This window comes from Thermobia domestica, chromosome 11, assembly GCF_964235325.1.
Source record: "Thermobia domestica chromosome 11, izTheDome1.hap1.1, whole genome shotgun sequence".
NCBI classification, from domain to species: Eukaryota; Metazoa; Arthropoda; class Insecta; order Zygentoma; family Lepismatidae; genus Thermobia; species Thermobia domestica.
This window is the reverse complement of record NC_137464.1, coordinates 191026793-191049313: the sequence shown is the minus strand read 5'-3', so window position 1 is coordinate 191049313 and position 22521 is coordinate 191026793. Positions and strand designations below refer to the sequence as shown.

The 22521-nt window shown below is 36.8% G+C and overlaps 1 protein-coding gene across 1 annotated transcript in view; it reads left to right on the top strand.

Moving 5' to 3' along the window:
* LOC145663718 (uncharacterized) overlaps positions 1-22521 on the top strand; it is a 436440-nt gene that overhangs the window by 334275 nt on the left and 79644 nt on the right. Inside the window, exon 2 of the mRNA XM_081729802.1 lies at positions 15385-15494. Within this exon, the coding sequence (XP_081585928.1) occupies positions 15385-15494 (110 nt within the window). The remainder of the gene's footprint in view (positions 1-15384; positions 15495-22521) is intronic.

Here is a 22521-nt window from a genome sequence, read left to right as displayed (position 1 = left end):
AAGAAACAAAACTTTAATTCATTGAATGAACTGTTTGACATGACCAAAGTAAAAGGCGAATGGATATGCAAAGAGTATTAGTACCTCTACAAACTGCAAATTGAAAGCAAATGCCAGGTTGGTTATTCCACTGGCAAACTTTCTATTGCAAAGACCACACACCCATCCAAGCAAAGAGCAAAGGAAGCGACTATGTCGACACTAATTGTTCCGCAAGTAACACGGGCTCATCGAACAACGGCGAAGACAGTCCTTGGGAGGATGAGAATGCAGCATTAACGATAGCAAGGAAGCGTAACACAACAGGTATTGCAAGACATCTTGTTACAAACTGAAAACTATCGTCCCAAAGAGCAGAAAAATTGTGCAACCAGCTTTCTGGTGAGGACACTGAAATTCCAACTTTATGTCACTCAGCAATCCATAAGGCTATCTACACAAGAGCTGCTCATATGAAGAAGCACTTGGTGATCACACTTCATTTGGAGAAGTAGAGCATACACTTTGACGGCAAAGGCATTGATGGCTTTGAATATCTGGCAGTGGTCCTCAAGAATGAAGCAAAAGAAATTAAGTTGATAGCGCTCAAAGTGAAAGATGGAAAAGCTCAAACAATAGCAGAACTCCAGGATGTGTTAGAAGAGTTCAACCTGTGGGGATCAATTTTTATGATTGTTGCCCACACAACAAGAGTGAATACCATCAAGAAGACAGGCGTTGTTGTTCGGTTACAGCAAATGTTCGAAAGTAAACGTCACCCCAAACCCAAGTTCATCAGTTGCCAGCACCATATGCTGGATCGCATTCTTCGCGTTGTCATGGACCATAAACTATATGGGTTGACTAAAACACCAAACATCAAGTACTTCTTTGAACAGGTTTTGATGAGCAATTATGATAAATTGAAAGCAGCCTTCAGCAATGGTAAAACCGAGAGTAAGGAAGGCGGCTGGAGAGACGACGTGGAGTTATGAGGCCCCCTTCGAGAAGTTTCAACAGATCCCAAACATTGGCAATACAAGCTGAAACTCTCGTGCCATTCTATCCCCGTTTGCGTTTATTCTGATACCTGAAACCCGGAATAGGCTGCGTAAAATCTGTTCATTCATTTCTAATCATGGGTTGACCATCAGTTCAGCAGTCGATTATGTCGCGCTAAAATTTTTGATGAACTATCTGCAGCTCTGAGTGACTACCCAACAAGTCTCCAATGCTTGAAAACCTACTGGAAAACTGATGAATATCCAATTACTATTGCCCGAAGCGACCAGTGCTGTGAGCATGCGATCAAAGTTATGCAAGACTTGTACGACTTCTGCCGCAAAAAAGACAGCATCCCACTGAGATTCATCCTGTCCAATGAGATTATAATAAATAATTGACTTCCTTTATGTTTGGTGACCCTATTTAATGCAGTATGTATATGATTCTAAAGCTTGTGTTCAATTTTGTATCTACCTGCATCTACTTCAAAACATGGGCAAAACGCTAATAATTAAAATTTTTAAAATCATTTTGTGCGTGAGGTTTTTGTATCATATTACCCTGAAAGTGCGATTTTATCAACCCTTGAATGAAAGCTCATCAAATTGTGATACAGGAAAACGAGGTTGTATAAAAGTCATCACCCTAGTGTAGAACATGTTCTATTTAAAAACATGAGGAAGATTCTTCAGTTCCCCATAAAACCGCACTAAAGTTGGAAATTTTTGTTTTTGGTGATTTACGTAAATAATGCTCTCAAAAACTTGCAAACATACCATAATTGCAAATCTTTATTCCAATTCTAGTTACACAAATCATGAGATTTAATGTTCAAACAACGCTCGTTTAAACAACAAAGAAAAATTTTAATTCCTTTTTCGTTCTCCTGAAAATATAAAAAAATATACTTTTAACAATTTTTCTGACAGTTTCTCTTCTAAAGCAATAAACATACCAAATTTCAACTTTCCTCGTCATCCGAAAGTACTCGTGATTTTATGTCAGTTTTTGTAGCTTTATATTTTTAAGATTTATTTCCATATAGCATTCAATGACGAACTTGACTGTTTTGATGGAAAAAAAGAATTCCACGAGAAATAAGTGCATATGTACAAAATGAAACGAGTTTAAATATTAAAGTGATACGAAAATAATACATAAATTTATCGAAAAATATATAGTACCAACGCAAGATAAATTCATTATCAAAACGTACATGACATACTTCTTGCTCTTTATTCTAAGTAATTCTTTGACGACAGAAGCTGCTTTTAGATATGAATTAAAGGTCTCAGAAACAAATGTTTTTTCTCAACCATTGGGCTTGTCTCGTTGTGAGAATAATGACAAGGGATTCTACTCAGCTCTCGCAACATTGACAAAAGGCAATAATGCAGCTGGTGAGTGACAGACAGATGTAGCACACGAATCGTTACTTTTTTCTGTCGGTTGCTGTTTCCGAACAATATTTATTACATAGTTCAGAGGGTGCACCGTCTCGAAGAATACAAAAGCACTAAGAAGGATTACTGAAAAAAATAACGTTTACAACAAAAAAAGAAAGAAAACAAATTTAGTATACAGAATGGTCAAAAAGTGTGTGTAATCCTAGAGTAGCACGAACATATGTTCATATTGGGTGATGGTATGACCAGTCGTTCTTTCAGAAAAAATGTTCCGGGTGGGCACACTTAGTATTCCGGGGGGTCACTGCTGATACTTTTCTATTTATTATTATATTGTAGACGTATTATTTTGGTCTCCTCCGGGGGGCACTCTCAGAGCTCCGGGGGGCAGTGCCCCCAGAAAACAAGTCTGGAAGAAACACTGGGTATGACCGTACTATACTTTCAAGATTTTTTCTACAACTTTGCCAAAATGCCCGTCATCATGAAACTGACATCTCATATTTTTCAAGTTTATCTTAATAAATTGATAGTACTATGGACAATGAAACAATACCAGGAAATGCTCAACACACGACGATAGAATTATTCATTCCATACGAGTATTCGTTTTCAAGTTACATCAGCTTTCCCCTTCCTTTCATATAGAGTGAATGGAGGAATTGTCGAACATTTAGATATCATCTTGATGGACAATGAAATTCATCACTGCCAATTTGAATCAACGACACTTAGAATGCGTTACAGACTACAAATCATCTAGATAATGTCATGCCAATGAAAGTCACCTGAATTCTCGAGACCCTAAAAGGACAGACATGATCAATCCCGGGTTAAAGAACAACTGCTTTTTTTTATGTTAGATATTGTACATAATTACATTGTTCCACGTGACCAAACTATCAATAAGGAGGTCTACAACTTCGAGCAGTCTTACAACTTCTAAGCGATTCCATTCGTCATAAATGGCCGGAAAAGTGGTCATAGAGACAGGGTTTCTCTGGCATTTTAAACCATAACACTTGCATGTCTCACTTCAGGAATAGTCTCCGACTTCTTGGCCAAAAGCATCTTCGTCTAACCCTCTACTAACCAGATCTTGTTCCGTGTGACTCTTTTCTGTTCCCTACACGGAAACCCACCTTACAAGGGTACCGATTTGACTCTATCAAGGACATCCAAGATAACATGACGATGGAACTATGTCGCATTCCACAACGAGCGTTCCGAGACTGCTTCCAGATATGGGGACATTGTTGGAATCGCTATTTGGGTGTAGTAGGAAGGTACCTCTGTAAAGGGTAAGCATAAATAGGAGGTAAATCGTCCCTATATATATATATATATATATATATATATATATATATATATATATATATATATATATATATATATATATATATATATTACATCAGTCCGGGTATTAAATGAGGATTTCTTTCGTCTTTACGTGACCTCTTTAGCTTATGTCTACTTGAAACTGCATGCTATGCAACCAACTATACTTAGATTAGAGTTGGGTTGCAACATCTTAGGGGTAATGACACGGTTTCTATAGGAAGCACAGCGCATAACAAAATGAAGTTCCTTTGGGTTTTCTTATAATCACTACAACTTTGTTGTTGTTATTTTATATATTTACTAGATCAATAATGAACTCTTATAGCCATTCAATAGCCATTCAATAGTAAAACTAATATTAAAAAAAATATTCATATAAAAATTACATGATGAAAATGTAATAAAGTGAAATCTCTGAGTAACGGACACCGATGTGACATGACTGTTGTTCCTATTTCAGAGGAGTTCGTTACTGAGAGGTTACATAAATTTTGATTACTCACAGCTCTGTAGTAATTGTATGTGGTATTCAGTAATTTGTTTATTAGTTAGAAATATAAATATACGCCAATATCAAACTACTATACTCAGTGTTTGAATAACAGGGCTGAGGGATTTTTGAGAAAGGGTAAAGAAGGAAGTATTCCTCGTTGAAATTTTATAGTAAAACAAACGACATTAGTTCCTTTATCTTTGAAGTTATAAGATAAAATGGAAACCACAGGGAAGAGAAGAGTAAATTTGTCGGGGAAGGAAATATTGTATAAAATTCTTGTCCTACAACTGGCTCTTTACATTTGTTTTTACACATTAAAGATTTTCTAGAATTCCCACTACAAAGAAATTTATTGTGGACAGATAAAAGATACGTTACAGCTCAACTTTCAACTATTATGCGTCGTGATTCACCAGATTTTAGACTTCGACAAAAACATATTGTTAGGATGGAATTTTTTGTCTACAGAACTGTTTTGCAGATCTATGAATACGTATTTTCAAATTGCAGAAAGTATTTTCTAAGCTAGATACGTATGAACTGAGAATAATTCCTTGTCGTTGTAGAGAGGTTACGAAAATGTGAGGGCAAGAAGAAGACTACTAGTGTTGGTAACTGAGAATGACCACAAAAGAGCAGGTTCTGTTCCTAATAATGAATATATTTTTGACGGAACAAAATATCTGTCCGTATTCTACAAATATCCGCTATTGAGAGGTTTCACTGTATATTCGTTTATATGACTAATTATATATATACAAAAAATGTTCATTTCGAAACCAGAAAATGGTTTCTGTTTATACCTTTATCTTAAATGCACTGTATGAATATACAATAAACATGTTGTAGCCCATATCGCTTGCGCCTTGCATTTAGTTCATGTGGTCCTGGATTCGATTCCCAGTGGAAAAGACTTAAACTTTAAATGCATTATGGGTTTCGGATTCCATCTTTAACTGTAGATACATATCTCATATGACCTTAGCGCTGAAAAGGGGCGCTACACTTCAATAACAAACAAACAAAATTAATGTGTGTGATAATCGTTCATAGTAACTATTTGGAAGATTCATTTGTTATCATGGCAATCATATGAGTTATTATTTCGAGATAGAAGACAACAAACCCCATTTTAGCTATTGCGCAGGAAATTGTTATTTGTTATCGTGTGAACAAAGATATTAAACTTGTTCAAACACTGCGAAAGTTAACAGTAAAGTTTTTAAGGTTAATTCTAAAGAAATCATACGAGAAGAAATGGTATTAACGATTTAAAAAAGGAAACGAAACATCATCGGTGAAAGACGAGAATCAAGTGCCACTTGAGTAAATTAAATGATTCAGCATACAATTTTGTCTCCACTTGTCTAGAAAAGAAACTCCGGTGCTCACGTAAGGAACCGTCGTATATTAGAAATAATTATCAGCTCATTAATGATATAAAAAAAGGACAAATAAGCATTTTGTAAGTAAAAGAAACTTGAACTACGTTCACTCTCTGAATAATAGTCATTGCAGTATACTTGTCTTTTGCTAATACGACTAACAGAGAATTTTCACAGGTTAAGTAAGTTGCAGTTTAACAATTATGATAGAATTAGTGGGATATGAACGTGAGAGAAAACGAGAAAATCTCGACAAAACCCACGGACACGATATATTCCACCACACTCATTTTGCCTGGGGGTCGAACTAGAGATCCCTAGCACCAGAGATGAGTTCTCTACCATAGAGCCAGTGTGCCCATTTCTAACCTATGATCATGATTTTGAGGAAACTCAAACATGAGGGAAAGCTAAACGAAACGCCTTGTGATTTTACAATATTACGGGAGAAGTGTAAACAAGAAACAGAGAAGAATAATGATATTGCTGGCTATTTAAGGGATAGAACAACTACTTTACTAGATAAAGGTAGAAGACAAAAATTACACTGTGACCATTGTAATCATATTTCTCTGTTTTCCATAGAAACAAATTAATATAGAATATATATATAATCTCTTTAAATAATAAATTAGGCCAAATATATGGTACGTTTTCCTTTAAAAGAAAATATAGAGTCGAAAGAGAACAAGATCAACTCAGGGGAATATTGTGTTATTCAGCGAACTATAAAATGAAACATATAAGCTTGGAACAGCAATAAAAGCGCAGCCTTTTTCAAGTATTCAAAATGTCATATGATACCTAGAAAGAATGATTAATAAACTGACGGTGCCTCTGATAACAACAGCCATTAGGTTTCTCTTTGCCATTCCTTCGCTTCGGAGGCTGCTTCCAAGAGGGAAAACATTCCCTTTTTAGTTCCTTTTTTTGAGCTGAATTAAAGAATGAAAACGTTAGAATAAAAGCATAAAAGGAAAAAAAATGATAAATGAAGGCACGTATCATTTTGTAAAGCCGAATATTGTGTCATCTTTCTCTCTTTCTATCTTTTTATAAAGAATAATATTGTCAACTTGCACAACTGACGTACTGTATATCAACATTGGATAAAGATAGTGCATCAAAACAGCTACTAATTAAATTGTTTGATTATGCTATATAACAAATTTAAGCTTTTGGTTTACCTCATGGACGGAAGTAGGCCATTTTAAGGAAATAGGCCCTCCTGAAGACATGACGTCTGGCGACAAGTACTGATTAATTAATTTTATCGATACACAATTTTAATTACATCACTAATATACTTGTTAACAACGGAATCTGATCAGAAAATGCATTCATTTTGCACGTAAGATAACACAGGATGTAATATAAACTATGGTAATATTGTTTTCGCAGAACTAATCTTTGGTTTGAATACAACTCAATAAATTTATCTATTTTTGACAGTTACTTGAACTTGCTTAGTTATGCTAAATACAAATTGAAATCTTGTTCTAAGTTACAATTTTAATCAATATTTCAATTTTTATTTGAAACATTAAGTCAATTGTTTTGGAAGTTTTTTTTTTTTTTTTTTTTTTTTTTTTTTTTTTTTTTTTGTAATTATACCATATGTCTCAGATTCAGAACTAATGTGTTTTAAAAATGTGTTTTCTTACTCATTGCTTTTGAAATAAAAGGAGTCTTCTGTCCAAGTTTTACGTTTCTACATATATTAATATGGCCTGAATTCTTAATTAATCGTTTTCACTCTTCCATATAACCGTACATATTACCCCTTCCTCGCCAACAAGCGGATTTTTGAAAACGCTTAAATATGTTTTCATTTATTTTTATATGATTTTATATATCGAATTTCACAATGCCGCACATTGTACATTTTGTAAATAAGCAAAGAGAAATTTGGATGTTAAAAAATAAACCTCAACTTTCCCCAGGTGCATTTCGCCAGCCCCCCCACCTTGGAGTTTCGAAAAAAAACCTATGCCAGTCGTTTGTGCTACGTTTGTGCCGGAATGTACCGCAAAAATTTTCGTTTGTACCACTTCCGGTACTAAGTTATAAAAGTTTTAAAGTGGGGGGCTGGGGAAACGGCAGCCCCCCCACCTTGGAATTTCGAAACGAAACCTATGGCAATCGTTTGTGCTACGTTTGTGCCGGAATGTACCGCAAAAATTTTCGTTTGTACCACTTCCGGTACGAAGTTATAAGGGTTTTAAAGTGGGGGGCCTGGGGAAACGGCAGCCCCCCACCTACGAATTTCAAAACAAAATCTATGGCAATCGTTTGTGCTACGTTTGTGCCGGAATGTACCGCAAAAATTTTCGTTTGCACCACTTCCGGTACGAAGTTATAAGGGTTTTAAAGTGGGGGGGGGGGGCTGGAGAAGCGGCAGCCTCCAAACTTGGAATTTCGAAACAACACCTATGGCAATCGTTTGTGCTACGTTTGTGCCGGAATTTACCGCAAAAATTTTTGTCTGTACCACTTCCGGTACGCAGTTATAAGGGTTTTGAAGTGGGGGGCTGGGGAAACGGCAGCCCCCCACCTAGGAATTTCGAAACAAAAGCTATGTCAATCGTTTGTGCTACGTTTGTGCCGGAATGTACCGCAAAAAGTTTCGTTTGTACCACTTCCGGTACGAAGTTATAAGGGTTTGAAGTGGAGGGGCTGCAGAAACGGAAGCCTGCAACCTTGGAATTTCGAAACAAAATTTATGTCAATCGTTTGTGCCGGAATGTACCGCAAAAATTTTCGTTTGTACCACTTCCGGTACGAAGTTATAAGGGTTTCAAAGTGGGGGGCTGGAGAAACGGAAGCCTCCAACCTTGGAATTTCGAAACAAAAACTATGCCAATCGTTTGTGCCGGAATGTACCGCAAAAATTTTCGTTTGTACCACTTCCGGTACGAAGTTATAAGGGTTTTAAAGTGGGGGGCTGGGGAAACGGCAGCCCCCCACCTAGAAATTTCAAAACAGAACCTATGGCAATCGTTTGTGCTACGTTTGTGCCGGAATGTACCGCAAAAATTTTCGTTTGTACCACTTCCGGTACGAAGTTATAAGGGTTGTAAAGTGGGGGGGCTGGAGAAACGGCAGCCTCCAAACTTGGAATTTCGAAACAAAAACTATGCCAATCGTTTGTGCCGGAATGTACCGCAAAAATTTTCGTTTGTACCACTTCCGGTACGAAATTATAAGGGTTTTAAAGTGGGGGGCTGGAGAAACGGCAGCCTCCAAACTTGGAATTTCGAAACAAAACCTATGCCAATCGTTTGTGCTACGTTTGTGCCGGAATGTACCGTAAACATTTTCGTTTGTACCACTTCCGGTACGAAGTCATAAGGGTTTTAAAGTGGGTGGCTGGAGAAACGGCAGCCTCCAAACTTGGAATTTCGAAACAAAAACTATGCCAATCGTTTGTGCCGGAATGTACCGCAAAAATTTTCGTTTGTACCACTTCCGGTACGAAGTTATAAGGGTTTTAAAGTGGGGGGCTGGGGAAACGGCAGCCCCCCACCTAGAAATTTCAAAACAGAACCTATGGCAATCGTTTGTGCTACGTTTGTGCCGGAATGTACCGCAAAAATTTTCGTTTGTACCACTTCCGGTACGAAGTTATAAGGATTTTAAAGTGGGGGGGCTGGAGAAAGGGCAGCCTTCAAACTTGGAATTTCGAAACAAAAGGTATGCCAATCGTTTGTGCTACGTTTGTGCCGGAATGTACCGCTAAATATTTCGTTTGTACCACTTCCGGTACGAAGTTATAAGGATTTTAAAGTGGGGGGGCTGGAGAAAGGGCAGCCTTCAAACTTGGAATTTCGAAACAAAAGCTATGTCAATCGTTTGTGCTAGGTTTGTGCCTGAATGTACCGCAAAAATTTTCGTTTGTACCACTTCCGGTATGAAGTTATAAGGTTTTAAAGTGGGGGGATGGAGAAACGGCAGCCTCCAAACTTGGAATTTCGAAACAAAAACTATGCCAATCGTTTGTGCCGGAATGTACCGCAAAAATTTTCGTTTGTACCACTTCCGGTACGAAATTATAAGGGTTTTAAAGTGGGGGGCTGGAGAAACGGCAGCCTCCAAACTTGGAATTTCGAAACAAAACCTGTGCCAATCGTTTGTGCTACGTTTGTGCCGGAATGTACCGTAAACATTTTCGTTTGTACCACTTCCGGTACGAAGTCATAAGGGTTTTAAAGTGGGTGGCTGGAGAAACGGCAGCCTCCAAACTTGGAATTTCGAAACAAAAACTATGCCAATCGTTTGTGCCAGAATGTACCGCAAAAATTTTCGTTTGAACCACTTCCGGTAGGAAGTTATAAGGGTTTTATAGTGGGGGGGGCTAGAGGAGCGGCAGCCTCCAAACCTGGAATTTCGAAACAAAACCTATGGCAATCGTTTGTGCTACGTTTGTGCCGGAATGTACCGTAAACATTTTCGTTTGTACCACTTCCGGTACGAAGTTATAAGGGTTTTAAAGTGGGGGGGCTGGAGAAACGGCAGCCTCCAAACTTGGAATTTCGAAACAAAAACTATGCCAATCGTTTGTGCCGGAATGTACCGCAAAAATTTTCGTTTGTACCACTTCCGGTACGAAATTATAAGGGTTTTAAAGTGGGGGGCTGGAGAAACGGCAGCCTCCAAACTTGGAATTTCGAAACAAAACCTATGCCAATCGTTTGTGCTACGTTTGTGCCGGAATGTACCGTAAACATTTTCGTTTGTACCACTTCCGGTACGAAGTCATAAGGGTTTTAAAGTGGGTGGCTGGAGAAACGGCAGCCTCCAAACCTGGAATTTCGAAACAAAACCTATGCCAATCGTTTGTGCTACGTTTGTGCCGGAATGTACCGCAAAAATTTTTGTTTGTACCACTTCCGGTACGCAGTTATAAGGATTTTGAAGTGGGGGGCTGGGGAAACGGCAGCCCCCCACCTAGGAATTTCAAAACAAAAGCTATACCAATCGTTTGTGCTACGTTTGTGCCGGAATGTACCGCAAAAATTTTCGTTTGTCCCACTTTCGGTACGAAGTTATAAGGGTCTAAAATTGGGGGCTGTGGAAACGGCAGTCCCCCCACCTAAAAATTTCAAAACAAAACCTATGCCAATCGTTTGTGCTACGTTTGTGCCGGAATGTACCGCAAAAATTTTCGTTTGTGCCACTTTCGGTACGAAGTTATAAGGGTTTTAAAGTGGGTGGCTGGAGAAACGGAAACTCCTACCTTGGGATTTCGAAACAAAACCTATGCCAATTGTTTGTGCTACGTTTGTGCCGGAATGTACCGCAAAAATTTTTGTTTGTACCACTTCCGGTACGCAGTTATAAGGGTTTTGAAGTGGGGGGCTGGGGAAACGGCAGCCCCCACCTAGGAATTTCAAAACAAAAGCTATACCAATCGTTTGTGCTACGTTTGTGCCGGAATGTACCGCAAAAATTTTCGTTTGTCCCACTTTCGGTACGAAGTTATAAGGGTTTCAAAGTGGAGGGGTTGGAGAAACGGAAGCCTCCAACCTTGGAATTTCGAAACAAAAACTATGCCAATCGTTTGTGCTACGTTTGTGCCGGAATGTACTGCAAAAATTTTCGTTTATACCACTTCCGGTACAAAGTTATAAGGGTTTTAAAGTGGAGGGGCTGGAGAAACGGAAGCCACCAACCTTGGAATTTCGAAACAAAAACTATGCCAATCGTTTGTGCCAGAATGTACCGCAAAAATTTTCGTTTGTACCACTTCCGGTATGAAGTTATAAGGTTTTAAAATGGGGGGGCTGGAGAAACGGCAGCCTCCAAACTTGGAATTTCGAAACAAAAACTATGCCAATCGTTTGTGCTACGTTTGTGCCGGAATGTACCGCAAAAATTTTCGGTTGTACCACTTCCGGTACGAAGTTATAAGGGTTTCAAAGTGGGGGGCTCGAGAAACGGCAGCCTCCAACCTTGGAATTTCGAAACAAAAACTATGCCAATCGTTTGTGCCGGAATGTACCGCAAAAATTTTCGTTTGTACCACTTCCGGTACGAAGTTATAAGGGTTTTAAAGTGGGGGGCTGGAGAAACGGCAGCCTCCAAACTTGGAATTTCGAAACAAAACCTATTCCAATCGTGTGTGCTACGTTTGTGCCGGAATGTACCGCAAAAATTTTCGTTTGTTCCACTTCCGGTACGAAGTTATATGAGTTTTCAAGAGGGGCTGTGGTAACGGCAGCCCCGCACCCAGTAATTTCGAAATGAAACCTATGCCCACTCTTTGCACTACTTTTGAACAGGAACGTTTCGCTAAACTCTTTTCTGTACCACTTCCGGTACAAAGATACGAGAGTTTCAAGCTACGGGGCTGCCGTTTTGATGCCCCCTCGGAATTTCGAAACGAGACCTATGCAAATCGTTTAACAACATTTGTGTCGGAATGTATCGCAAACATTTTTGTATGTATCACTTCCAGTACAAAAGTATGACAGTTTTAACTAGGGGGCTGCCGTTTCCAGAACCCCCATCTTGGAATTTCGAGATAAGACTATGTCAATCGTTTGTGGTACGTTTTTACCGGAATGTACCGCAAAAAAAATTACATGCCTGAAGTTGGCCCCCCACCTCTCCCAAATCACACCAAACGTTGCACATCGTTAATGCATCGTTAGTGCACGTTAGTGCATTTAGAACTAACGTTAGTGCTATCAGCGTTTACGAGATATTGAAGATTTTGGTTTGGGACCTACTTCATATGAAGTTAGCCCCCCACCCATCTTTATGCAGACAGATTTTCACTAAACTTAGCGCATCGTTAGTGCATCGTTAGTGCACTTAAACACACTAAGCACTACCGTAAGTGCTACCATATTTTGGGATTATTCAAGATTTTCGGTGGGGGGGCCAACTTCAGAAATATCAAATTCTATACAAATAGAGGTAGAAACATGGGGTTGACGGTAATCGTACTTGTTGACGATAACTTCGTACCGGAAGTGGTACAAACGAAAATTTTTGTCCGGCACAAACGTAGCACAAACGATTGGCATAGTTTTGTTTCGAAATTCCAAGTTTGGAGGCTGCCGTTTCTCCATCCCCCCACTTTAAAACCTTATAACTTCATACCGGAAGTGGTACAAACGAAAATTTTTGCGGTACATTCAGGCACAAACCTAGCACAAACGATTGACATAGCTTTTGTTTCGAAATTCCAAGTTTGAAGGCTGCCCTTTCTCCAGCCCCCCCACTTTAAAATCCTTATAACTTCGTACCGGAAGTGGTACAAACGAAATATTTAGCGGTACATTCCGGCACAAACGTAGCACAAACGATTGGCATACCTTTTGTTTCGAAATTCCAAGTTTGAAGGCTGCCCTTTCTCCAGCCCCCCCACTTTAAAATCCTTATAACTTCGTACCGGAAGTGGTACAAACGAAAATTTTTGCGGTACATTCCGGCACAAACGTAGCACAAACGATTGCCATAGGTTCTGTTTTGAAATTTCTAGGTGGGGGGCTGCCGTTTCCCCAGCCCCCACTTTAAAACCCTTATAACTTCGTACCGGAAGTGGTACAAACGAAAATTTTTGCGGTACATTTCGGCACAAACGTAGCACAAACGATTGGCATAGGTTTCGTTTCGAAATTCCGAGGTGGGGGGCTGCCGTTTCCCCAGCCCCCCACTTTAAAACTATTATAACTTCGTACCGGAAGTGGTACAAACGAAAATTTTTGCGGTACATTCCGGCACAAACGTAGCACAAACGATTGGCATAGGTTTTTTTTCGAAACTCCAAGGTGGGGGGGCTGGCGAAATGCACCTACTTTCCCCGTTAGCAGCAGAGTTTTCGAAAACGCTGAAACACGTATTCTCTTATTTTTATTTATGAGTTTATAAACCGAATTTTACATCTCCAACTTGCCAAATCCTCACAATGCCTATAGTGGTACTGAACCAAAATATGTAGCAACTATACAACGTATTGTAAAAATGACCAACAATTTTTAAAACTTACACTTCCTTCTCTTGTATTACGTTTAACTTTTCTGAGTAAAAAGCACCAGTAGTCACCTATAATGTCTAGGAGAGAATGTACGAAGTAAATTTTTAGTAGAGCTATTCATATCTGTAAAGGAATTTTCATTTGTTTTATTTTATATGTAGATTAAGCAACAAGCAGTACATTGTCTGAATTCACTAAAGACACATTCTTAACATTGTGATATCCTTGTGTATAGTTTCTTTCATAGGGCAGTCTTTCACAGTATAGTGTGACCCAATTGCCCTTTGTCTCAGAAAGAAAGGAAGCAAGAGTATTTTCTGAATTGTCCCCGTGATCCTAGTCATATAACAATGACCTTCAAATATCAACAAATTTGACAGAAGTATTTATAACAATGATTAAGATATATGTATTAATAAAGACATATTATTATGTTTCCTTCGTGTCTATGAAATATACGTGCAACTGGTATTGATGCTTTAGTGTTCCTGTTGGATAGTAGTAGTGCTTTAAGGTTTACTTTAGAAGAGTTGATAAAAATCTCAATTTTATAAGGACGAGTTGAAATCTACTCCCTAAATCAAACCATCTATATTTGTACAGGTACAGAGGGATGTTTTATTACATAGTAATCCAACAATTGTTCATGTATGTTTCTTTAAAAAAATGAAATTCTAGTGCTGGAATCCAGTAAATTCCATTCCTGCAGTCTACATCTAAGCATTTCATCTTAGTGAGATTTACATCTTTACTAAATTGCTTAGTTCAGAAAACTTGATCAGGAAAATTAATTCTTATCACGTTCTGGGCTACAGTTTCGGACAAATAATGTGAATGTTCCGAGTAATTAATTTGGCTGTTCTGCTGGAGAGTTGGAGATGACTGAACCCAACGGCTTACATCCGACGGTTTAGAACCTTCTCTCCGCTTACATCCGCCATCTTGAATTTTCTTCCATTCCTTCAGGATGGAACTACCGAAGTTCTGTAACGAATTATCTACATTTTGAGCATCAAAAGCTAGAATATAACATTTTTTTCCTTTATATCATACAGTTCAAGGAAAGTTACGATTTCTTTTCCTCTGTCTGCTATATTAATATTATCCCCGTTCGGGGTTGAATTTAATTATATTGTATTGTATTGTAATTCTTGGTTAATTGTATTGGACTTTAGCGTCTCATTCATAAGCAGGGTTATATGAGACGTGAAACTACAACTTAAAGTGAGATCCGAACCACATAAACTTCCAAGGGGAATCAAATCCTGATCTTCCCCATCTTAACTATATAGGTGCCAGAGACTCACAAAAAATTATTGTAAGTGAATATAATGTTAATTTAGTGCCAATCGAAAAGCCTCAATATAATGAAATTCATGCTTATATATTCAATGGCTCAAAAAGTTTCCCCTGGTATATGTTATATAGAATTTATTCAAGTAAATGATCCATTCGCATTCAAGGAGGCAAAGAACTCCCTTATTTTAAATTCTGTGTAGTGGTTGAAAACCTAAATAATAAAATTGCTAATGATAAATATCAAATTTCCTTGCAAACATTATTTCATCTTTTACATTTGTCAGTGTTATGGAGGAAAAGCGTTATAGCCAACCTAAAGTCATAATAAAGATGTGAAGATTTTAATTGGTTTTGAGTCATTCACGGTCAAACAAACGTATATATATATATATATACATCTTCCAGCCGTAAGTTTTATTACATAATTTATAATTCAAATATTGTATATTTTATTGTTTTCTTAAAGTTTTCCTTTCCCTTTTCTTTCAGCTCCAACGGAAGTTAGTTCGACCTTAATTGGTTACCAAAGTGATTACACCAATGGAACATTATCTAGTTCTTGTCATGTGGGCACAGAAGAATATAGTCATGGTTCCAAGGTAAGTGCATATTCACTCTTAGTCGATTTGGAACTTACCAGGACGGATATGGGAAAGTAGATCAACGAAATGAAACGTTCTAGGTTTCATCCTGCAAAACTCTTTAAAAGATGGAAGAGCCTACTGAGGACTATTCTCAATTTCACCCAATTTGATTTCATTCCAAAGTATGAGCCTACCAAGTAAGAAACCAGGTGCATTCTGCCATGTTTGTATGAGCTTCAGTTTTATAACGTCATAAGTTGCGTTTTGTTTTAGTAATTTTGTATAACTTACGAAGTATTTTTGATAATGACATTTGGAGAAAAAATGCCAAAGTTCAACATAAAGAACGTTTTTAATTTAGTATATGAGTTTGTAGAAGATTTAATCCACTACAACAGAATCAAAACTGGACCAATAAACGACACGAGCGAAGATTCGCGCAAAATATCTCTGATATACAGTTTAAAGCAGTGATGTGCCGTAAACTATAATTTTACGTCTACGCGATTGTCTACTGTAATCTATACGTAATCTACATTACACCTTTTCCCGTGTAGACTATGTAGACAACCACTATCAAATGTAAGGAAGAATTTCATTGCTCGTTTGTTGATATTTCCTCATTCAGTTGTTTTGCTTCGGTGCAGCGCAAGATTAGGGAAACGTCTAACATATAAAAAGTAGAGGGAATTATCTAATCTGTATGTTTACTCTGCTCTGCACATACCACTTCCTTAGATTTTCCACTTCGAGCACTGCTTTTATAATGAAATTTACAAAACTAATTCTCACCTGTGGGCTGTCAGTCTTGAATCTGCTGTATTTGCCAATTTTTTCTTGCATATTTTACAAAATGCATAATATTTTTCATTTTACTTCATCAAGACGAAACTAAGTATTCGAAAGTTACTATTCGATGGTCTTGGCATTTTATTTTGTACGCAATTTCGCAAGGTAACGACAAAAGAAAGTTCCTTTATTGTCCACGACGCCATATTAAATTACGTGTTGTTGTCATATTCTACATAGTCTACGTTGTTTACATTGTCTACGCATAGTTGACACGTAAACGTAAACTATCGTTTTTTACGCGTAGACGCACATCTCTGGTTTAAAGACTGTAAAACAGGCAGTGTTGTATCTCATACAATTCATCAGACTAGTACAGCAAGAGTGTACAAATAGTAACTCGGTTTACGATACTAATATTCGTGAATTTGTGTAGTTTTACAGATCTGATCTGGAGTGTAAAATATCAATTTATTTTATTTGTTTCTTGGTTTACTTTGTACGCCAAAACAATGGCGCATTCCTCGTATTGCTAAAAATGCTTTAATTTGGCAGAAAGATGGAAAATTTATGATAACCCAGATGATTCAATATAACTTTGAAATAGAATCGAACAAGGTGAAATTGAGAGTAGTTCTGATTAGGCCATAAAGAGGTCTATCGGATGACATCTAGAACTTCCCATTCCATTTTCTTGATTCTCCTTACCCACCCTGTTTAATTCTATGAAAAAAAAATAAAATGAAATATCGTTAATATGTTACAAATTTTAAAAAATCCTATTAAATATTTAGTTTAACGTCACATAGTTTGTTTTTAGTATGATAATGACGACAAACTAATAAATGTGATAAATGTTATACGTTAAAGTATCTCACATTGTAGCCTGCCAAACCCTATGTTCTGGAGAATAGAACGCATTTATGTGCACGCTGCAGCTTATTTGTTCCAAATGTCATATTGATGACTTCTTACATAACATTTTCTTACTCATTAATTCAAGTAGCTCCCCAATTGTCTCACAATGTTGAGTCAACATCCAAATTTTCGGTCCACCAGAATCAAATTCAAGACCACATACACCAAAGGCATATATACTAATTATTGTCTATGTTGGAGCGCGTAAAATATTGTAATAGAGATTCAGTGCTTGTGTTACTTCTATGGTACCTCGCTTCGGATTCAAACTCAAGTAGGGGCAGTTTTAGTAAAATGTCTACTATTAGGGCACCCAGAAATAATATGTAATTCTTAAGGCTTTAAGTTGGGTCAAATATTGTCCCATTAATTTAATTACTGGAGTACGAAATGTGCTTACTATATCATTTCTAATTTCCAGAACAACATCAACTGAACAAAATTTATTTTCCCAAAATGAAGCATAAATATAATCTGGATCTTACTGCAGTAAAACTGCAACTAAAGTTCCTAAAAGTTATAAAAATGTTCATTAAGATTTTAAATTCTGGTGGAGGCAATTTCATTTTTTTTCTAAGGAGGCCCAACATCATATTTATCTAGTGAGCCAATTCCATATGTTTCTAGGAGTCCAACTTCTCATTTTTTAATGGTCCCAAAAATCAATGCTTAACCCCACAGGGAAAGCTCTAAGTTACGGCACTGTTAACTACAAACAAACAAGAAATTAAATACTTTAGTGGCAACTGTATACTCTACTTCCTCTACAGCGATCTGATAACGTTTGCCTTGCTACAATAATCAAGCATATATCGTAAAGCAGTGATGACCAATTTATAATACATTGCGGATCAGGACAATACTTAAGAGCCATTTTCCGATTTTCTTGACCCCCAGAGGTCGCTGAATATGCATAAGTGATACGTATACATTTTCTGAATCTGTGTTCTTTATGAGTTTCCTATTTCGCGTGCATAGCTCTACGAACATTACTCTACGAAATTGCCTTTTTCTAAAACTCGGCCCGCTGCTAATGGCTTTATTTAGGCTTTATCTATCAGAATGGAAAGAAAATATTTTCACAGTTAAAAGTCAGGTCTTGATTCAGGTGTTTTATGATGGCCAGCTACACTCTTCATGTTATACATAGTTTTTTTTTTTAATAGAGAGAATAAACCTTATATTTTGTTATTGATATCACGGGTCAGATTAAACATACTCGCTGCCAGATCTAGTCCATGGGTCGCCATTAGGCAATCACTGCCCTAAAACAATCATCAATCACTTGTTTTTTCTCCTTTTTATATAAAAAATTTCGTGGAAACAGGTCTGATGATTTTTATGAATGAGCTAGATTCAGAAACGCTTGCAAGATTTTTCCAAGGCGGCAAAAGATCAACACAAAACAAAGTTGCGAATACACACACCTTAGAGCACATAATACTTCATGTGAAACAATTTTATTGACGCATTTGCATAGCTTTAATATTTATAAATGTACTGGGTAAGTAAGTAAATCTAATATGTTTTGATTTGTATTCCAAACAACCGAACCCCTTTCGAAAATCAAGAGGCAATCGCTCACGCTGCAAGGGCACATGCTTAGATCTATCGTTTTATAGATTGAAAAACTAATTTAGCTGCTTTGAAAAATGGGTACGGGTATGTATTTAAAGTAATCTCAAAAGTTACATTAGTTCCGTGAGTATAATTTGTTTGATTTAAAATTTCATCATGTCTAACTAATCAGAGAACAGTAAAACCTGTTAATTTGGCCACCTGCCTATGTTGGGCTCTTTCCTATGAAACCTACATTTTTTCCCATAAAACATAGTACATTACTTTTACTCTGTAAGTTTGTCACGTGCCTATCTTGGAACTTGGCCGCATTATAGCAACGTTTGTCTTATAACGTTAATAGAAATTTACCTGCGTATCTTAGTTCCGCAAATTACATATTGTTATTATTTCACTTATGCCATTCGTATTTCCTTTGTGTGAGGCAGATGTGCTGTATTCGTGAATGGAAACTCAGAATTATGTATTTCCACATTCTGTCTTGGGAAGTCAACGACCAGAATACACCACCCTGATTATGAAAGAGTGAACAGGAATTTAAGAAGTAGTTGTATAAGTTTACATTTTGTGTTTTGTGAAAGGTCACTGACATATCGGTACCTTTCTTCAATAGAAAGTTTTTAAAATTCGGTAAAATTCTCAAGATTAAAACTAACCATCTCAATCAATGGTATATGATGGGTTATCAATAGCTTGTCAATAGGCAGCGGAACTTTCGAGCTATTGATTACCCTGTGGACTTTCCAAAATCATCTTTTGCTCCGGGGTAAACACTTATTGCTCATTAGCAAGTGGTTAAAATGAAAACTGGAATGCCATATGAGGCAAAAAGAATAACAGAAAGACAAAGCTTACAGAATGAACAAAATTGTTACTAACAGCAAAATTGCTGCGAAGCACAGTGAATGTTGTCCAAAATGATGATTAAAAATAAATAAAAATAGGAAATTATTTTGCAAAAGAAAAAAAAACAAAGAAAAAATAAATTTCTATAAATTGCATATACAGTGGATCTATTTATGTCTTTCATGCTTTTTTGTTTTCAATCGTAATATTTCAGTGAACTAGTACCGATTTCTATAAACTGCATAGGGGGTACGGTGGCTTAGTGGTAGAGTGCTTACCTCTGGTGAATGGGGTCCCTGGTTTGAACCCCGGCCAAGTAAGTTTGTGGTGAACAACATCATGTCCGTGGGTTTTCTCGGGTACTCCCGTTCCCTCCTGCATCTCACTCCACTAATTCTTCCATCATCTTTCACTTACCTTAATTATCTTCTCCCATAGCCTAAAGGGCATAATCGTAGGACCTTAACTGAAAGATTTCATAAACTGTGCGAATGTATTTCTGTTTGATAATTATTTGTGTGCTTGTGATCTTATGTAAAACTAGTATTAAAAATCCAGAAGACTACACATGTAATGATAAAAATGGGTATTATGATATGTTAATGAATCCTGATGCATTTTATTAAAATAACAATCTAAAAATAAAGAAATCAAAAGCTTTCAAAAAGTAAAAGAATATGATGATGTTATATAAAATTTTTATGGGATGAACTTTATTAACAAAAGAAATCACAAAAATCTCGCAAAAGAATTAAACAATACACAGAATTGACGAAAAATATGTATGGGAAGCGAAAATGAATCGATAGATCAATTGTTTTATGGATGGAGAAGAAAAAGCTAGTAATAATAGTTTTCACAATAAGAAAGTGGATATTATGGACATGATCAATTCTAAATTCTTACAATTCAAACGATCCAAAAAGTATATGTTATTTGACAAAAATACCAAACACATTACTAGCAAAATTTTGGAATCTGGTAAATGATTAACGAATATGATTTCAAACATGAAAGGAAATTCTGAGTTACATATTGATAGCTACAAGAAAGGTTAGAAAGAGAAGATAGAGGATCAATCAGATGAGGCTTCCATATATATATACTATAGAGATAGTAAAAGATACAAGCTCAAAACATATTGCTGAGAAAAAATGGATCACAATGAGTTAATTACTTTGAAAATCTCGTATTAACAAAAAAAAACTTAATGATAAAGCCAAGAAAATTGAAGAAGATAAAGGAATAAATTTGACTTTGAAAACTACACAAATGAAAAAGATTGAGTTCACCAAAAGAATTATCATTATATATTATTTCATATATATATAATTTCATATATATATATATATATATATATATATATATATATATATATATATATATATATATATATATATATTAGGGTGTATCGAAAAAAACTTTTTTTTCGAAATCCGGTTACGGCTAGTGCGGATTTTTGGCCAAATGGCATCAATAAAACGTATAAAAAATCTCAACTCGATCAGACAACTCCTTCTGCTGCCGAGTAGAGCCCAAATATTAGAAAAATCAACAAAAGATTCACTTTTCAACTGATTTTCCAAAAAAATAGTTTTAAATATTTCTTATATTTTTCGGTCTTTTAAATTATTGAAATAGCATTGGAAAGGAGAAATAAATACATAAAACAAATTTATTACGGTTATTTCTGTACACCATAAGCATAAAAACCTAGTTAATTATTTGTAAAAATGCACTGATTTTCTGGCGTATCGTACAATTAAATTTTAATATAAAATTATTGAAGTCTCTTGAATAACGAAGAAAACAAGTTAGTGCTAAATTCTAAGAGCAGTAATAGTATAAATAATTTGCTCCCAATGCCGTATGCATCTGCTTATCACACTAGATCACCTGCCGCCCACCTCTCCCCGAACGCCTCTTCTCTTGTACTTGCCCAGCTGAAAGGATCGGTCTTATCAGTCGCCAGTAGTCAACCAGCTGTGTCGAACGTGATTGTCGCTGCTTGAGTTATTTATTAGTGCTGTAGGAAATTTTAACTAAATAATTTGTTTTCGTGTGAAGTGCAGTATGTAGAAGTGAGAACAGTGTTTCAGTTTTGTTAAGTACTTTTTATTACAAAGAGAGTGACAGATACGTTGACGTTATGGCATCGACACGTTTGTTACGGTCTGACGTTAGAAATAGCATTATTAGGACACCCAAGGAATTGGGTAGAACAGCTACCAACCGTTGAAATGTATTGAGACAATACCTATGGGAGCGAGAAGAAAAAATGAGAATTTCGGGATCCCGGAAAGAGCCTTCAACAAAGGATTTATCTTCTATTGTCGCCAGGAATATTGTAGAAAATTGAGATTATGCCTCAATCTTGTGGTTCTTTGATCTAGAAGAAAAGGCGCCTCTAGCACTGGCACTTTTCTTCCTTTTTCGCAGTTGCAGGCAAGAGGATCGGAACACTTACAAAAGGTTATATCAAATGAAATATTTTTGGCAGACTGTTGAAAATCAGCAATTCGTTTCGCAGAAGTTTGGAAACCGGACTTTGCTGAGTTTTGCAAGTCACGGACAATATTATGGTACTTCAATATCATTGCAATAATCCTTCTGACACTGAAAATTGCTTCGCCGCTGATTGAGGCGTAATCTCAATTTTCTACAATCTTCCTGGCGACGATAGAAGATAAATTCTTTGTTGAAGGCTTTTTCCGGGATCCCGAAATTCTCATTTTTTCTTCTCACTCCCATAGGTATTGTCTCAATACATTTCAACGGTTGGTAGCTGTGTTCTACCCAATTCCTTGGGTATCCCAATAATGCTATTCCTAACGTCAGACCGTAACAAACTTGTCGATGCCATAACGTCAGCGTATCTGTCACTCTCTTTCTAATAAAAAAGTACTTAACA